At 37.2% G+C, this 18,300-nt stretch overlaps 1 protein-coding gene across 4 annotated transcripts in view; it reads right to left on the bottom strand.

Annotated features, from left to right (window-relative positions):
• Positions 1-18,300, bottom strand: part of CHD7 (chromodomain helicase DNA binding protein 7) — a 197,896-nt gene that overhangs the window by 118,455 nt on the left and 61,141 nt on the right. For all 4 annotated transcript variants that reach the window (XM_087931282.1, XM_087931281.1, XM_087931283.1 and 1 more), the window contains exon 3: positions 10,074-11,901. In XM_087931282.1, coding sequence (XP_087787408.1) covers positions 10,074-11,738 — 1,665 coding nt within the window. In that variant the 5' untranslated portion in view covers positions 11,739-11,901. The remainder of the gene's footprint in view (positions 1-10,073; positions 11,902-18,300) is intronic.

The following is an 18,300-nucleotide window of genomic DNA, read 5'->3' as shown; positions in this document are numbered from 1 at the left end:
AAGACAAGAAAAGTCATAAAATGGGGCAAAACCCACTTAACCAATATTAGCAACAGAAATTTTGGGCTCAACTGTAGTTATAAATAGAGGACTACCTGTATATTTCCCCTTTTTGATATTCCAAAGTATTTAGAAAGTGAATGCAGAACAGATGTAAATCCTTTTTCAATTTTCTCAGCAAAAGCAACATTTTATACAAGGGAAAAATTAAACATAAATAGTTAACTCATGATGACATATTAGAATTCTTTTGAGGAGAATTCAAAAAGGAATGAAGAAAAGATTTGGCATTAGAAGGATATACTTGTCAAAGATTTTCCTATGTAGAATTAGAAGGAAGATTTAGAATGGATAAAACAATTTTGGGTTCTGAACATTGTTAAGACTGAGTTTGAAGCAGAATTGTATATAATATATTATTGCTAAAATATATAAATTTTTACTGAAATTTGAAACAGAAGAACAAGTGAAATAATGTATGCTAAAATAAGCTAAAATGTTTAGTTATAACAAACGAAACATTAGAATATGTGAACGAAAGGATTAAAATTTGCATTATTTATAACCGTAAAAGAAAACCTTTTATAAAATGATATATCAGTATATATCACCAAAAAAATTGTCTCTAATGTATAAGGGTTACTTTGACTTTATGCACAAAATGTAAACAAGAGGTGATATTTTACCAAGCTTGGTGGAGGTATAAAAAATGTAAAAAAAAAATAGTTTCAATTATATACATTAAGAAGATTTCAAAGATCAATATACAATTGAAGTGAAATGTGTTTCTTTTGGAACCAACTGACAAAAAGGGAAAAAGCCATAGGACTTTGTCTTTATATATGATAACTACAGCAAGACTATTTATTATATGTACAACAGTAAAAAGAATTGGTACTATCCACAATGGAAAAATTGATTGTGAAGGTGATGGAACTTGTTGACATGGCTAAATTGACAGCTTTGATCAAAGAAAAGACTTAAGTTTAATGAACTTGATATGGTTTTGATAATTAAAAGAAATAATTACAGAAAAAAATAATTTATGTTGTAATAAGGAAGTTAATGTACAGTTGTACTTATAACTGCTACAAAAAATGAGTTCATTTTTTCTACAGTTTTGCATTTGTTGCTTTTTTATTTTTTTACTTTTCTTTCTTTTACTCTAACCATTAATTTTTATCTTGTTTAAAATTCTAATAAAATTATTACAAAAATAAAAACAAAATATTTGGAAAGTACCTTGTTATGTCAATTTACTTTATATTATCAGTAGTTACATCAGATCAATGGTGCTTTATTAAAAAAAAATCCTGAATTTGTTCAATGACATTATTCCTTTTTTAAAAAGTGGGAGGCAAGTTATCTTTTTGGGAAACTGGCATATGTAATTAATGAACATATATCCTTTATTATAGAGAATAGTCCTTTATTTAAAAAACCTGACTTTTAGCTTTATTTATTTATTTTCTTTGGTTTGCTCCTAAGTTTTCTTTTGTAATGCAAAGTTTTAACATATACATTTTTAATCCTTATGAACCACTTTCAGATTTGCACCTTTTTCAGGTTTCTCATTTATTTTTTCCAAGAAAATATTTTCACTGTACATATACTCTTAACAAAAGAAATGTATAACAGGACACAATAAGCTGGGGGTAATTCCCTCCTAAAATATTTATTTAGCCCTAGAAGCCAAAATCTCAATCTTCTGTGTGCCAGAGATAAAGAGGCAGCCTTTCAATATGATTATCCCTAAGTGTCTTCTCTTTACTTGATGATCTTATATAGACTAAAGAACCTTGGGAGATGAAGCTGCAGATGTAATCCCTGGAGCATCAATACAGAAGATAAATGGTGGATTTGAAGTATGAGCCTAGGTTTGGGCCTACATTATGATTTTAAGGGAGGCAAAGGATTTCAACTTGTCCATTGTTTTCCTGACAACTTAGCACTTGTCTAGGGATGCATGATAACTCAGATTTGTCCAAACCTTGATTCCTCAAGGACAATATCTGATGTGTCACTATGTTATCTTTTGCATTCCTTTTGACTTCAGGACTCTGGTGAAGTGGCTAGTATGTTTTCTAGGTTGCTGTATGCTGTCTGTGCTCTGGACTCCCACCTTGCAGCTACTTCAGAGTAGAGGCAGATATGTAATTGTCTAAGATCTGGGAGACTATCAATACCTCTTTAGAAAAGGGAGTGATATTTGAACCTTGAAAGAACCTCTTATTTATTTATACTTCCTTGCATTCACACAGCTTTGACTATAATTATCCAATTTCCAAAAACCTCTTTTTTGGGAAAAATTGTTGAGAGGATGGTAAAAATAGATGCAAAATGACTTGGAAAGGATCAGATTTTTTAGATCTTTGTGAATCAAGATTTAGGTCTCAGCTTGGGATAGAAAGAACGTGGACATTGATGGTAGAAGATCATGTCAAGATCAAGACAACATAGTACACTAATTCCAATCCTATTTTTCAGTCCCCCATGAAATAGACCAGACCCAAAAATCAACTTCCAGGAAGACTAGAATTATACTTTTTTAAAAAAAATGTTCTTTGTATCTTCAAATTAGTGTTAAATCCTGGCAAGATTTTCAGATGTGGTTTTTCCTTGCCTTTTTCTAGGGCTGAGACAATGACTGGTCCTAGTTTACACAGCTAGTTTTGTGTTTAAGGCAGGAGTAGAATTAACAGACTCCTAGACTCTATCCTTTGCCTTAACCACTACTTGAAACTAGCTTATATGTAATTAATAGATTATAACAGTATAATCTGGCAACAGTGATTGTGTTTTTTTATCTCCTCCCTCTTGCACTCCTGTGAATGAAGATGAAGCTAAACTGAGTATCTTGTTAATATTATCTCTGTTCCCAGGACTTAAGAAATCAGTGTTGTCCTTTTCACTTATTAATGGTTCCTAAATATTTGCTTCAAGGCCACCTGCCTGCTTTTCTACATTATTAGAACTCTCAACAGCTTTTCATACCACCAATCATGGTATCCTTCAGGCTACTTGTAGAGATTGGAAGTGGGAACCACTCTTTTAGTGGATAGTTATAACTGGTGGTGATATAGAAGGAAGAAAAGTTGGTCCCCTGCCCCTTAATATGTGAAGTTGGTCCCCTGCCGCTTAATATGTGAAGTGCCTCAAGGTTTGGTCCTTTGCCAATACTGTCACCAATGTGAAGATGTTAGAAGATTTCTTGTCAATTTGGAATGTAGTACCATCAATATCCTCCTATACTTTGCTTCCCCACGCCATTCCATCCAGTGATGCATTAAAGGTTTTGCTCCTATAGTCTGGAAGATGTAGGAATCTGGGTGGGACAAAGTTGAAATTGAACCCAAGAAATATGGAGTTATCATTTGCTATTAAGATTTTGGCTCAGTCCCAGCCTTAAATGTAACCTTTAATTTCAAAAATACTGGTGGCTTTTATATATCTCACAGGAATTTACTCAAGATCAAAATTAAAGAGAGCTGCAAGTCAATGTTTAAAAGCATGCACGCTTTCTCAGAAACAAAACCCTACTGGAATAGTAAAGAATAGCCGGCAACCCTAAAAGAGGTGTTGGTAATAACTTAAATTGTTTACCTTCTGGTAAATGGGAGTGTTATGACTTGCCTTATTCATCACAGCAACTAACTTTTGCAAATGGCCATGTATGTGTTTAAAATTCTATGTCCACCTCTCAAAAAAGGCTGGGACTTCTGATCCTAACCTTGTGCCCTTTATTGTTTTTAATAGATTTTCTTCCTAACACGTAACCAGCATTTTATTTCCTTTTTTATTTATTTTAATCAAGAGTTTTGGCAAGATTAAATACTGTACAATTCCTGTGCAAAGTCTTTAATTGGAAAGCATATTTCTAAATTACTGTAGATCAAATCCCAGATTTGCTTAAGAATTATACCCTACATACATGCATACATACATACATACATAATCTGTGTTATAATAATAGGAGACTTCAACAACTTGAATATCTGTTGGAAAATCAATTTGGCCAAGCCTGCAAGGTTCATTTGTGAATCTTGTTCATCTGAACCTTGGACCTTGCATGTGGATTTGCAGATTTATGCCTTGCCCTCAGACTTTGTGTTGCTCATGACTTTGACGAATTGGGTCTTGTGTTTCCATGTGAGTGGGACCTGGGAATAACATTAAGGGGCTTGCAAAGCCTCAATAAAGACTTCAAATTTTCTTGGTATGCATGGACAAGGACAGGACAGTTGCCAAGCATCTAAAAGGTGATCATGATTCTGTGTTTGCATTTGTGTGTGTGTGTGTTCTGTAGCAGTATTAGCTTTGAGAATGCTTCATAAGAAGCTTTTTTTTAAAAGTCCCTGGTACAGTCATTAAGTGATTGGGCATTAAGTGAGGATTACTTGTAGCCAGTTTGTGAGCATTTAGGAAAAAAATCCAATGTTTGGCAGGAGCCAGCATGCATTTATTAAGAATAAATCATGCCAAACTAATTCGATTTTCTTTTCTGATAGAATGACCAGTTTATTTAACAGTAGAAACACCATGTCTTCAGCAAAGCATTCAAGAAACTTTCTATGAGATTCTAGTAATGGTAATGGATTATGCTGTTGTTAGGAGGATGTAGAGTTGACTGAACAATCATATCCAACCAGTATATATCAATACCTCTGCAAATTGAAGTATCAGATGATATATATCAGGTATCATTCAATGTATTTCTAAATGACTTTATCAAATTTGCAAATAACACAAACATAGGTGGATTGCAAAGAATTTAGAAGACAGTCATGATTCAAGAGCATCTTGAAAAGTTGAAATAAGAAACAAAAAACTGCAAGATTAATTTCAAAGCTTTACATCAAAGATTGAACGGTCATTATAATGGGTAGCTGTAACTACAAAAAAAAAGTCATCCTAGATGGAATAAACAGAAGTATAGATCAAAATCAAGAAAAATCTTAATTCTTCTTTCTCTCGCATTGGTCTTACTACAGCTAGAATACTGCGCCTAGTTCTGGGCATTGTAGTCCTCATATGGTTTTCCTTTATGCCCCTCATCAGGTTGGTCATTTTTTTCTAGACATATTCAAATTGCAGAAATTCTAGAAAAAATGGCCATGCTAATGAGAGGTATAAAGGAAAACCCTATGAGGAATAGGAAGAACTGTGAATGTTTAGCCTGGAGAATATCTGCAAGGAGACATAATAATGTTGTTCAAGTATCTGACGATCTATAATATGAAAAGATGAGAGAAGAAATATTCAGAGGTATTCCAGAGGAAAAGACAAGATATAACAAGCTGAATTATAAGGGGGAAGCTTTCAATTTGCTATTATCTGATGGTAAGAGCTATTCAACAGTGGAACAGATTGCTTTAGGAGAGACTAGACCTTTACTAGAAATCTTTAAACAGGTATAATTCTTAAGCTAAATGTATCTCAGTTCCATTTATATAAATCATGTATCTGAAACAACTATGGGAATTCATTTTAGTCCATGCATAATTTCCCTGTTTTAGAAGGCAAATTTTTGTAGTTAACGAATAATTAGTCCCATGAGATGTAAAATTTGAGACAACTTTCTTAAACAGAGCTCCAAAGAATAGCCACTGATTACAGAAAAATAACCTGAAATTTTCAACATATCATAAGACATCAGGACTAGCTAACATGACGAAAAGCAGCAGATGCATTAAGGTGATTCTGTTACCTGGTGAGTTTTTGGTATAGGCTGGGCTGTTAATTCTGAGTAGCCCATTTCTATCATAAAAATAATGAAACCCTCATGAATAACGTTGCATCTTATTTCAACTTATTTTCACCATCTTTTCTCACCTTTCCTATGTTACCGTGCTTCCCAAAAAATACAACCTACCCGAAAACAAGTCCAATTTTCATGTACCTAAGCCCCATCCCCCAAATAAGCCTTAGTTAAGCCCCACCCAGCGTCTGGTTATACAAGGTGGGGTGAGGCGCATGCATAAAATTTGAACTAGGACGGGGAGGTTCTTGTCAAGATCAGAGACCGTGATCATGCGCGGCTTTGATCCATGCTTAGCCTGTTGGAGGGGTCCTTAAAGGACCAGATCCATCTGACCCACCTTGTAGGGGTCAGGGAAGAGGGGGAGACCACCAGCTGAGTTGAGGGGAGCCACATCCCCCCTCCCTGGCTTGTTAAACTCCCCTAGAAGACAGGGAGAAGTGGCAGTCTTTAATGGCTGCCCTGAAGATGGGAAGCTGCTGGGACACAAGTTTTGTGTTGGAGAGTGAAAGTGGTGAGCGGTGTGTAACTGGATAAAAAACTTAGAACATTCTTTTTGAAAACCCCAAAAAAGGAAAGAAGGAGCCCTCATTTGGAAGACTGGTAGCAGCGAACGAGAAATAAGACGAAAATATAAGGTAAAGAAAAAAAACGGAAATAAAAGAATTATATATAATTAGAGACTAAATTTGGAACAACATACAGAATTGGACATTAACCAGGCATTAGATAAAATGCTGGACTTATTTGGAATTGATAAAATATAATATTAATACTACGGAAAAGTGATTTAAAGAATTCTAAGAAGAAAGTGATATAGTACACCAGCTAAGGGTTAAAGATTTCCTTCTTTTATGTTTCTAAGAAAAATTATTGGTTGTATAAACAAGATCCCCGGAAGCTTATAAAAAAGAAGGGGGGATTACAGTAAAATATAAAAGAATGCAATACTTTGGGATTGTTGGAGGTTGATTATGACAAGAAAACAGAAGAAAAAGAAAGTGAGATAAATGGAGACTTTTGACAAGGACTATAACAGAAAAACTTGACCTTTAATAAAATAAAGAATACGTTAATAGACTGAAGAAATAAGCAAAAAATTTAAGTCGGAGCTCCAAACTGTGACAGAGATATTTAAAGAAAAAATGAGACTGGTGGAGATAATGCTGAGTAAAGTAATGGTGTCACAGCTCGCAGAAAAACAAAGGAAACTCAGGATGAATTAAAAGAGGAAAATAACAGCTTCGATGAAAATGAAGAACAAGGACCATTGTCAATAGACATAAAAGGACTTAAAACAGAGATATTGACAACAGAGATAGCAAATAAATAAAAAAAAAAGACACCCAAGATCAAGAAGAAGGGAATGTACAAGAAGAAACTCCAAAAAAGAGAACTGAAAAAAAAAAGTGGGGAGGGACATGGCTGACATGCAGAGAGAAATAAAAATAAAACCAGAAGGAAAAAAGAAGAAAGATTGGGGAAATTTAGAAAAGGGAAACCTAGCCAAAATTAAAAAGAATGATAAAGTTATGAGATTTAGAGATAAGGGTAGAGGGATTGTACAAGGGGAATGCCACATGGGAATGTATATTGGCATTTAGTTTAAAACTTGCTGAAATTATTTTAGGATTATATAAATATATATATATATATATATATATATATATATATATATATATATATATATATATATATATATATATATATATATATATATATATAAACTGTATATGAATTATGCTGTTATGAACCCTTATATTAGAGGATCAAACAGGGGAATGGAAATGTATTAAAACATATAGATAAATTTTGGATAAGGGGTAAGGAAGAAAAATATGATTATTAATGATTATAAGAAAAGTGAAATGTATTAAAATATATAAATTTTGGCTAAGTAGAAAGGGAAAATATGATTATTAATGATTAAAAGAAAAGTGAAGATGAAATGAGATATATTAGGAGGTCATTCTAGCGATTTTAGCGGGGGGAATATCTTAAAATATATGTTTTAAAATATACAGTTGATTATTGAATGTTAATATGTCTAAAGTTGGGGAATGAATTATTAAATTAGATAGATTGAAGGGATATACCATGTGGATCCTAAATGTATTGGTTTTGTTTTATTTTTGCTTTTTTAGATTGTTTATTATATAATTGGCTTTGAGAAAATTAAGGATAAGAATGATGTGTAATGTTAAACAAAACAGGTGGTAAGCTAAAAACGGAAATAATAGGGGATAAAGAACTGGGAATCTATATCTAGATGAAATTATATTGATATTGAATTAATGAATTGAAATATGAAATGGAAATTTATTTAAAGATAAGTGAAATGGATAATGAGATGAGATGATATTATATGATTGGTGGAAATGAAAATATGATTATGTACAAGTGTTAAAATCTGGAACCACGTTGCCCACGTAAAGAGATGTGTAAAAATTAAAAAATTAAAAACTTTTTTGAAAAAAAAAACTTGCGCTAGGGCAGGATGGAGCTTGCCATGCACCCCGTATCCTCTTACCTTAGGACTGCCATAGCTAGGTTCCCATGCCCAGACAACTGTTGTGCTGCTGCCCAAGTTCTTCTGCAGCTGCTCACAGCCAGATGCTGCATGGCTCATCACACAGCCCGTACAAGCTGTCTCCACGATATAAACTGTCTCCAAGCTGTTTTTCAGCTGATTAAAACAGTTTTAACTTCTATAGGATTTTTTTTGAGAAAATAATATTTTAATAACATCAGCTATTCTTTTCCTTTCAACTAAACTCCTCTAAGTACACTCCAACCATTTCCACTTGACTGTACATTCTTTCATTCGTGCTTCCCTTCTGAGAGGTCAGAAAAGAATATGAACAAAGTATGCATATAGTATGTTACCGCTCATGGCAGGAGGTTATATAGCATGTTGTGCCAGAGCTGCCACTTGTGACAGGGCACACGAGGTTCATGGGCACCAGTGCCGCCACTCATGCATGCAATGGCACATGCCATGCTGCATCCTGGTGTGAGCAGTGGCACTGATGCGATGAGCCTCATGGCAGCACAATGCACCATGCAGCCTCCTGCCATGAGTGGTGGCATTAGTGCAATGCACCATACAGCCTCCTGCCACAAGCTACAGCATACCATTCACATACTTGGCTCACATTCTTTTCTGTCCTTTCAGAAGGGATGCAAGAGTGAAAGAAAGTGCAGTCAAATGGAAATGGTTGGAAGTCACTTAAAGGAGTTTAGCCAAAAGAAAAAGGATAACCGATGGTAGCTTTTTAAAACATTATTTCCTATTAAAAAAAAAGGAAATCCTCCAGAGTTAAAACTGTTTTAATCAGCTGACAAACAGCTCGGAGATAGTTTGAATAGTTTACAGCGTGGAGACAGGTTGCACGAGCTGCAGAATGAACTACATGGCATCTGGCCACAAGCAACCACGGAAGTAGTCGGGCAGTGGCACGACAGGTATCGGGTGAGAGGTGTCGCTACAGTGGTTCTAAGGTAAGCAGGTAAGACATACCCCCCCCCAAAATAAGACCTGGTTTTATTATCAGGGAAATATGTATTTATTTTTAGTTTGTAAACCTAATAATGAAAATCTGAGTAATTATTATATTACAAAATATTTATAGATCTTCCAGGTTGAAAGCAAAACATAAATGTTTCAAACAAATAGTCAAATTAATATCAATCCTTGGTGACATTAAATTATATTATAGTCTCAGAATAAAAGCAGGTTTGAGTCTGAGTAGCTTTTTTAGTTAGACTCAGAAGGCATGGAATTTTTTTTTTTTACAGGTCTTGAGCAAGGCTTACATTCTCTAAAGTTATGCATTATATATCTTATCCCAAATATTAGACAACGTTAGAAATCTTGATCCCTTGATGAAGGGAATTGATTCCTTAATCTGGTTTGTCATCATTCCCTTCCCTATTCAATGTATTATTCTCTTTCCCCCTCATATCTGATATTTCTCCTTATCATTTATCACCCTAAGAAGTATATGAAATATGACTGGACCACCTTCAGCCAAAATAATAACTTTAAAAAAAAACACATAGTAGACAGTTTTTTCACTTAGGCTTGAAAAGTAAAATATTTAGAAACAATATGCAAAAAATCATTTGGGAAAAAATATGTTAATGTTAAATACATATGATTATAACTTAATTTTGTTCACAATCAAAATAAATTATTGAATTCACTAATGTATATGCAATTCCCCATAAAAGACAAACAAAATATCATCACAAATTAATAGGATTATTTTGAAAATGGTCCACTAAGTTAAATTTTATTCAATACATTCCCTACCTGAAGGACAGGCACTTTTTGTGGTGTGTTCTGTGGTGATTGGTGAAGCTGTGCCCAAGGCTGATGATGAGAATGTGGTGGCGGCGGTGAAGACTGATGATGAATTCCTGTATGAGGCTGCATGGGAGGACATGTTGGCATTTGCTGTTGAAAAGATGACTGACTGGGATGCTGTTGACCAGATATTAATCGTTCTTGTATTGCTTGTGGATCAGCCAGGCTAACACCTGGACAACCGTTTGGTCTCATGTGACCACCCATTTCTCGTGGTGCTGAAGACATACCCATGAATGGACGATTCTGTTGTATATTCCGAGGGCCCATACTCCTCTGTCCAATTCCCATGGCACTAGATGGCTGGTGAGATGGCTGAGGATGGGGTATATTTGGATAACTGCCAACTTCCATTGGTATTCCAGCACTACCAGGTCTGACCTGTGGTGGAGGAGTACCTGCTGGGTTACTCATTGCTTTCATAGGTGACATGGGAGGTGGAGAAGCATAAGTTCCCTGAGGCTGTGATGGGTGCATAGCTTGAGTGTTCATTTGGTTAAGTGAGCCACTAGGGTGAAGGGGCTGCTGGTGTATTAGTCCTTGACTACTGTTAGATGGAAACCCTACGGCATTTGGGTACCTTGGTACAGACTGATTCATTGGAGTGTTATTTGTAAGGCCTAAATTTTGATTCATCCCTGTATTGTTTACTAATCCCTGATTTAGGTTGCTGTAAGGATAACGAGAATACTGCCCTGAGCTGTTTATAGTAGGTGAAGGTACTGTCTGGCCCCGAGAACTAAAATTAAGTGTTTGTGGCCTAACGGCACCCTGTTGAGGAGGATTGGGAGAGAATCGGGGACTGTGGGCTACTGATTCTCCATGGAGAGCTGTGGGGGGATGATGATGAAATTGTTGCACTGAATGTCGTAAAGAAGGCCCAATGCTTGGATTCTGTTGGGGCACATGAGACATGTGGCCAGGTCCTGAGGTGGTAATAAAAGGATTTCCCTGATTAAGACCTTCCTGGCTTTGAGAAAACTGATTTATCCTCTGTTGCTGGGATTGACCGTGCTGCTGTATTGAAAAGTCACCACGAGCCATGTAATTTCCCAACTGCTGCATATGCTGAGGATGTCCCTGTCCCTGTGGTCCCGATGGTGTTGATGGTGGCTGGGCAGGCGGTGGTTGCTGCTGCTGGTATGGTGCTCGTATCTGGTCTGGCACATGTACTGCCCTTGGCCCCCACATAGAGCTGCCATCTACAAAGGGTTGTCCATGTCTTTCATTCTGCATACCAGGATAGACTCCCATCTGACTACCAGTGCCTCCACCATGAGGAACTGGAGGATTGTGATATTGTGAATGAGGAGATGCTATGCCATTGCCAGGCGCACTGCTCATCATTCTGTTGGGCTGATCCATTAAATGCATTTTCTGTTGCTCATACTGATTATAGTGATCGAAGTGGGTCAACTTTGCTTGATTTTGACTGGTTGTAGGATGATGAAGGGATGACTGTAGTGAAGGAAATCCTTGATCAATAGGCATTTGTTGCCCCATAGAGTTTACTGAATTTTCAGGATATCCGCAATCACCTAGGCTTTCCAGTCCTTCACTGAAAATATTCCCATCTTCTCCAAAAAGACTCATCATTCCTGGATCTGCCATCTTTGTTTTAGCATGCAGTGCCTTATAACTAGAATGCTAGTTTGTATTCACCTCACCAAGATGTTTGTCTTCAGAGCCTTAGTCCTCAACCAAATGCCTTAATGTCATTCCATATTTCCTTAATTTTGTGGACCATGGAGTGTCAGGCAGCTTGTTACCAATCCTAAAAAACAAAAAACAAAAATAGGTTGAAAATAAAAAGCCAAGTCATAATTACAGATAGCAGACTTTTATATTAATGCCACGTGGAAGCTTTTAATATTTTTGTTTACCCAAGTAGGTAAATTTATTATATAAAAAATTTGAAAGGCAGGAAACAGTAATCTTACATTAATCCACTACCTATACTTTCTTATCTTCCATTCCTGGACAGAACAAAAGAACACAATGAACAGCTGAAGTAGCCGCACAGCAGGCAGTATAATACATGAATATAAGCAAACAGCCCATCTGCTGAACAAAATCCTGAAAATGCTCTAGTTACTAATAACATGTCTTTACTGTATATTCCTGAGCTATGTAATCTGGTAAAAGAGAAAGCCTAAGTAAATATTACAGTAAACTAAAAACTTATCTGGCAAGTGCTTATGGTTAGATTCCCCCAATATATATTTCCCTCAATTTATTGGTCATTTGACTAACATGTAAATCTGATCTGATAAATAACTAAATTGCAAGCAAATACTGGCTTTAGTAATATAGTACTAAAGTTTAATACTACTAATTTAGTACTTTCAAGTATTACCATGCATAATCCTACCAATTAAAAATAAATCAAGAATTATTATTCCCATATTATAGATATAGAGAACTGAGGCTGAGAAACTGAACCTTGTCTTTGGTCATCTATCAAAGTTCACATCCAAGGATTCAAGATTGTTTAACATTTTCAGCAAAGGAAACCTTTAAGCTATAATCTTCTGATTTGCAACTCCACATCTATATAACTAGGAAAATTTTACCTAAGTGTGATCAAATAATTCATTTGATTAAAAGAAAACTACTGGCATAGGAAGTCCAAGAGAAACAAAAACTTATAGTCTGAAAATAAAGGAGACAAGAAATATATTATAGGGTGCTAGTCCCTTTCCTTTGCCAAAAGTCTAAATTTACTAGTTTATAGCTGCTCTGAAGAAAGTCAGAAGTAACTTCTTTATATATCTTTCTTTTTCTTTTTTCTTTTGTTACTATTCACTTTTCTTTTATTCTTTAGTATGTTTTCTATTTTTCCTTTCCATAGTTTTTTAATCTTACATAAATATTTCTTTTAATAAAAATTATATTTAAACAAAGGATTATCAGAATTGAATTATCAGGTACAGGCTTGACAGCACTCTCAAGCTACAGCCCTATACTGCTATAAAAGCACAGCAGGGAAAGACCTGGAAAATTTATGGTTTTTTTTTCTTCCCATTAAATTAAAAGTATTGCTTTGCTCAGAATTCAGCTAATAAACACTGCTACATTTTATTGCATATCAAAATGTATGTAAAAATAGTCCTCAAATTACAATCAAAATTTGGATCAGAATTTCCATCATTACATTGTTGTGATTGCAAGTTGAGTCAGACTCAATTTTATGACAATTTTTATGGCAGTTGTTAAGCAAAACACCATGTTATGCAAATTACACAGTCCTCAAGCAAATCGAGCTTTCCCAACGGTTTTTGCCCGAAATCTGCAAAAAAAGGTCAGATTTTTATCATGTGACCACAGGACACTGCAAGCAGTCATAAATGTAAGCCTGCTATCAAGCAACCTAATTGAATCACACATTGCAGATATGACATGACAGTCATGAGAGCACAGGTTGTTAGTCACTTTTTCTAGATTTCTAATTTTTAGCCAGCATTAAATTGTCATAAGACAAGGACTGAGAATCGAATGTGTATGTATGTCCTTATCTTTCATTTCCCCCATCTTTCCTACTATTTTCGTTTGTATTTCTGAATCTTATAGTATTAATACATAAATAAATAAAATAAGTAGGATCCCACGGTAGAAGAGTAACAGCAAAAAGGAGGTAAAAATTGGTGGGGGCTTCTAAAGAAAATATTAAAAGCGTAATTGCAAAGAAGTCAGAGATTCACAATTCACTTCTCGAAAGACTTTAGGGATTCTTGAACTGAATCACTGAAGTTATGCTTGTTTCATCCACCGGACTTTGTGTATGCTTATCACAATGGATTCCATCTACTATAGTGAGGGTTCCAGAACAATTGGCAGATGGGCAGGTTTAAAAGTGACATGTGGAACAGCTGTGCAGGCAGTCTGCCAACCTGCTCCTGTTACTTCAAGCAGCCCCGTGTCATCTGCACAACCAGTTCCAAAGAAGAAAGTACAGAGGAAACACTCAACAATGAATTATCAATAGTGCCATCCCCTGTGGCTATGCTGAGACTGATTTTCATTCTATGACCCCCCACAAAAACCTGAAGTTTTCCAAATGGATGATTGATCATTCAAAGAGGCGCTGCTGTGTATTGCAAGACAAATTAAGATTAGTTGCCACAAGAAGTTTGTTGGGAATTACAGGCTGGGAGAAATTAAGATTGTGCTTTAACAGGATTACTACTATTAAATTCAGGTGGGTTGTTGTTCTTCCTTGTGGTATAACCTGCTGCAGATACTGTTATTTTCTGTGTTATTATCAATATGTTGCAGTTTCGTGATATGTTGCTGGGTGATAATTCAATAAAAACTAAAGCTCAAAATGAGCCAAGAGTAGCAAAGGATACTAAGAACAACAAAAAAGAAAAAATACCAACTGCTCTATAGAAATGGCAAAATGCTAATAGGTAACAAAGAAAAGGCATGCTTACTTCTTGGTTCAATTTTGAACTATAATAAGAAAAGTGAAAACAGAATCAGGGAGCAGGACCAATGTTTGAAACTGATATAAACATGTTCAGGAAACACAACTCTGAATGTTTTAAACTCCTTGATCACATGAATATATTAGAATGTTGAAGAACTTGATATAATGTCGCAAATCCTACAGAAGTGATAAATGATTTGAAGACAGAAGATGATTCTAATTTTTAAAAACTATAGAGTACCTACTCTGATGCTGCTGTCGAGCAGAGAACAGTCTGTTAAATATCTTGAAAACAATGGGCTAATTATCAGAATTGAATTTATCAAAGATAAATCTTGCTACATAAACGTTAGTCAAATATTTAGTTAATTACTTAGTTAATTAGGTGACTAGTGTGTCTGATTAGGTTCCAGAAGGAACTTGGGGGTTATTCCAGAGGGTCTGCTGTATGGTTTAAACAAGACTGGTATAGTCACTAGCAGTGGTGAGATTCAAATCTTTTTATTACCGGTTCTGTGGGCGTGGCTTGGTGAGCGTGGCAGGGGAAGGATACTGTAAAATCTCCACTACCAGTTCTCCAGAACTGGTCAGAACCAGCTGAATACCACCTCTGGTCACTAGGATGAAGAAGCTGATAGGACTTGATTTTGCAAGGTTTTCAAAACTGCTCCTGGTTTACAGAGATTACATGGAATAAAGCCACTATTAAGGCCTACTTTGTGGCAGTATCCACAAACAGCTGCCCAGCGGCCCAGTTTCAAATGAACTCCTTCCTGATTGGAAGTGGTTTGGAGCAGAGGTCGCCAACCAGCAGGCTACGGTCCACTGGTGGTCCGTGAGAACATTTTGGTGGTCCGCAGAGAAATGTTACTCCCAAAAGCACCCTGCAGGCTGCGCAAGAACACAAGGCTGTGTTGCCCACATGGCCCACGGGAACACAGGGCTTGCGTCACTTGCATTGCAAACAACATGAAGTAGTATAAGGGGAAAAGGGCAGAGGGGGAAACTTGCCCCGCTCGCCTTGCCTGGCCACTGGGCTTCTTTCCACTTCTTTCTTCTGCTTTTTGCTGCACGTAAGAAAAGCAACAAATGAATCTTTGGGACCCTGCGAGGCATCCTGCTCCAAGTGGCTGTGCCAGCAAAGACTCATTTCTGGCAGAGTTTGGGGGAGAGAAATAAAGATTTCTGCTGCTTCTGCTGCTTTCCTTGCATGAAGCCAAAAGTCAGTCTGTCTCTCTCTCTTTCCCTCTCTCCCCCCCACCCCCGAGAACAGAGCTGGAGATAATAAAGAATGATAGTAAAGAATGGTAGGAAAAGAGGTGGGGGATTTTCTTGTAGTCTTTTGGGATTTTCCCAGGATCTCTGCAGACAGAGACCTTGGGAAAATCCTAAAAAAAACTCTGCAAGAAAATCCCCCACCCCATTTTCCTTCCAATTGATCGTTCTTTATTTGGATCACAGAATACTGTTTCTGTCTCCCCCCCCACTGAGAATGGAGCTTAAAAACAGGTGAGGAATGTGGCTGTCTTGGAGGGGGTGGAGTGTGTGAGGGACGTGTGTGTGTATGAGAGAGAGGGAGGGAGGGAGGAAACATCACTGCAGCCCTCCAAGGTTAGATCGGATCTCTCTATCTCTCTTCCACCAACATCAGCAAGCCACCTTGAGTCAAAATTCATGTTAGTGGTCTGTAGGATTTAAAAATATGAATTTGGTGGTCCCTGAGGTCCAAAAGGTTGGCGAGCCCTGGTTTGGGGCTTACAGGGCTACTATGAATAATATGCAATGTATAGAATAGATAAAGATCAGATTCACTCCAAGTTGGACTTGGGTCTTGATGCAAGTCTTGCTCAATAATGTGGAGAGAGTGTCATGCCCTTGGTAGAATTGGACTCTGAGGGAGAGGAGGAACAACCGACAGGGAATGAAGGTGTGACTCCAGAGGTTGTGGAGGAAACTGGGGAAGGGCAGAGGCCAGCTGAGCAGAGGAAGAACCAGTCCCATCCCCTCTGCATCCTAGAACATGCAGAGAGAAACAGAGAAGGCAACAACTTGGCTTACGAGAGAGGAAGCAGCCATGATCCTGGGGAGACTAGTATATAAGGGAGAAAATTACAACACAGCGTTGCTAGAAGCAAAGTGTGTATTATTTTGGGCTGAAGTTATCTTGGTTGGCGTCCTTTCAACAGACTGTTCCTTGTTATCTCCTTGAATTTGGTAATTACTTATCCTGGTCCATTGTGGAAATTTCATCACTGTAGTTTGTTTGGTTTTTTATTTCACCTCTATCTGCTCATTAAATTCGGACTGTATTGCTTTCTTTTGAAGACTATTTTTGAGTACGTTTTATCTCCAACTGAGAATTATTGAACAGTGGGGCCAAGCTGGATTTATGTATGTTTTGGATTTTGTTACGTTTGTGTTACATTCTGAGTCATCACAGAGAGTTTGAACCTGTTGGGCATGAGAGAGCGGATAGGAAACTTGTAATTGTTAGTTCAGCCTTTTCTATGTAAGATCCATATCTGTCCTGATTGTCAAGGCTGCCTGGAAAAGGCGTGTGGTTGGCTTCTGGCAGTGGATAAGTCCTCTTTGAGGGAGGGGGTGTTTTCACTATCTCTTTAAGGAAGGGATCATTTGTCTGCTTCTCAAGAGGCCATTGCTAGACCCAACTATCTTGGACAATTTTTGTCCACTTTCTAATCTTCCCTTTTTAATAAAGATTATGGAGAAGATGGTTGTGCTGTAACTGTAGAGGACTCTGGAGCAAGCAGATCATCTACATCCCTTTCAGTCAGGGCTCAGGTTATCTTGGGAACAAGATAGCATTCATCACAGTTTTTTATGGTCTCTGGCAGGATGGGGTGATGTATCTATTCTGGCTCTTCTTCACCTCTCAGCAGCTTTCCATACCATCAATCATAGTATCATTCTGACCTGGCTGTGAGAGTTGCAGACAAGTGGCACTGTGCTGATTCTCCTCATTCCCCCGGGATTGAGTCCAGCCAGTGTTGATCGGGGAAGAAGTTCAGTCCACATTGTGGGATGCCGCAGCATCAGTGCTTTCTTGTCTCCCATTAACATCTACATGAAACTGCCAGTAGTTTGGAGTGAGGTGTCATCAATATGCTAATGATAATCAGTCACCCCTGGAAGCTTAAATGTTGTTACAGAGGTTCTGTCTTGGTGTCTGGAGGCTGTGGGGGCCTGGATTGGGTGCAACACGCTTTAGCATAACCCTAGCAAGACCAAGTAGCTTTTAGTTTTTGGACCTCCTGGTTCTTGCCATGTTTGGTCCTGGATGAGGATCCACTGCTTCAGGCAGAATCAGTGAGCTATTTGGGGATCCTCCTGGATGAACAACTCCTGTTCAAGAAGCAAGGGGGTCCCATGGTTTGTGTGCCACTTGGATTTATTCCTGAATTGAGAGGCCTTACTCACTGTCAACATCCTAATGACCTCTAGATTGGACTATTGTAACACACTCTATACAACAATACCCTTGAGGAGCATTGGGAAGTTGTAATTGGTGCAGAATGTGTGGCACAGGTAGTTTAATGGTGTCATTTTTTCCAAGTATACATGAAACCATTGCTCAGTAAGCTGCACAGGCTACCAGTATGCTTCAGAGTGCAAGTTGAGGTGCTGATAGCTTAAAACTATGGTTTGGAGCAAGTTACTGGGGCAGGATCATTTCTCCTCAGTTGTTATTACCCATTGTATCTAGTCAGACAGATAGGTTTCTGA

Source organism: Pseudonaja textilis, chromosome 3 (assembly GCF_049901715.1).
Source record: "Pseudonaja textilis isolate UNSWEBS1 chromosome 3, rPseTex1.2, whole genome shotgun sequence".
NCBI classification, from domain to species: Eukaryota; Metazoa; Chordata; class Lepidosauria; order Squamata; family Elapidae; genus Pseudonaja; species Pseudonaja textilis.
The sequence above is the reverse complement of the archived record's forward strand: the minus strand, read 5'-3'. Positions and strand labels throughout refer to the sequence as shown.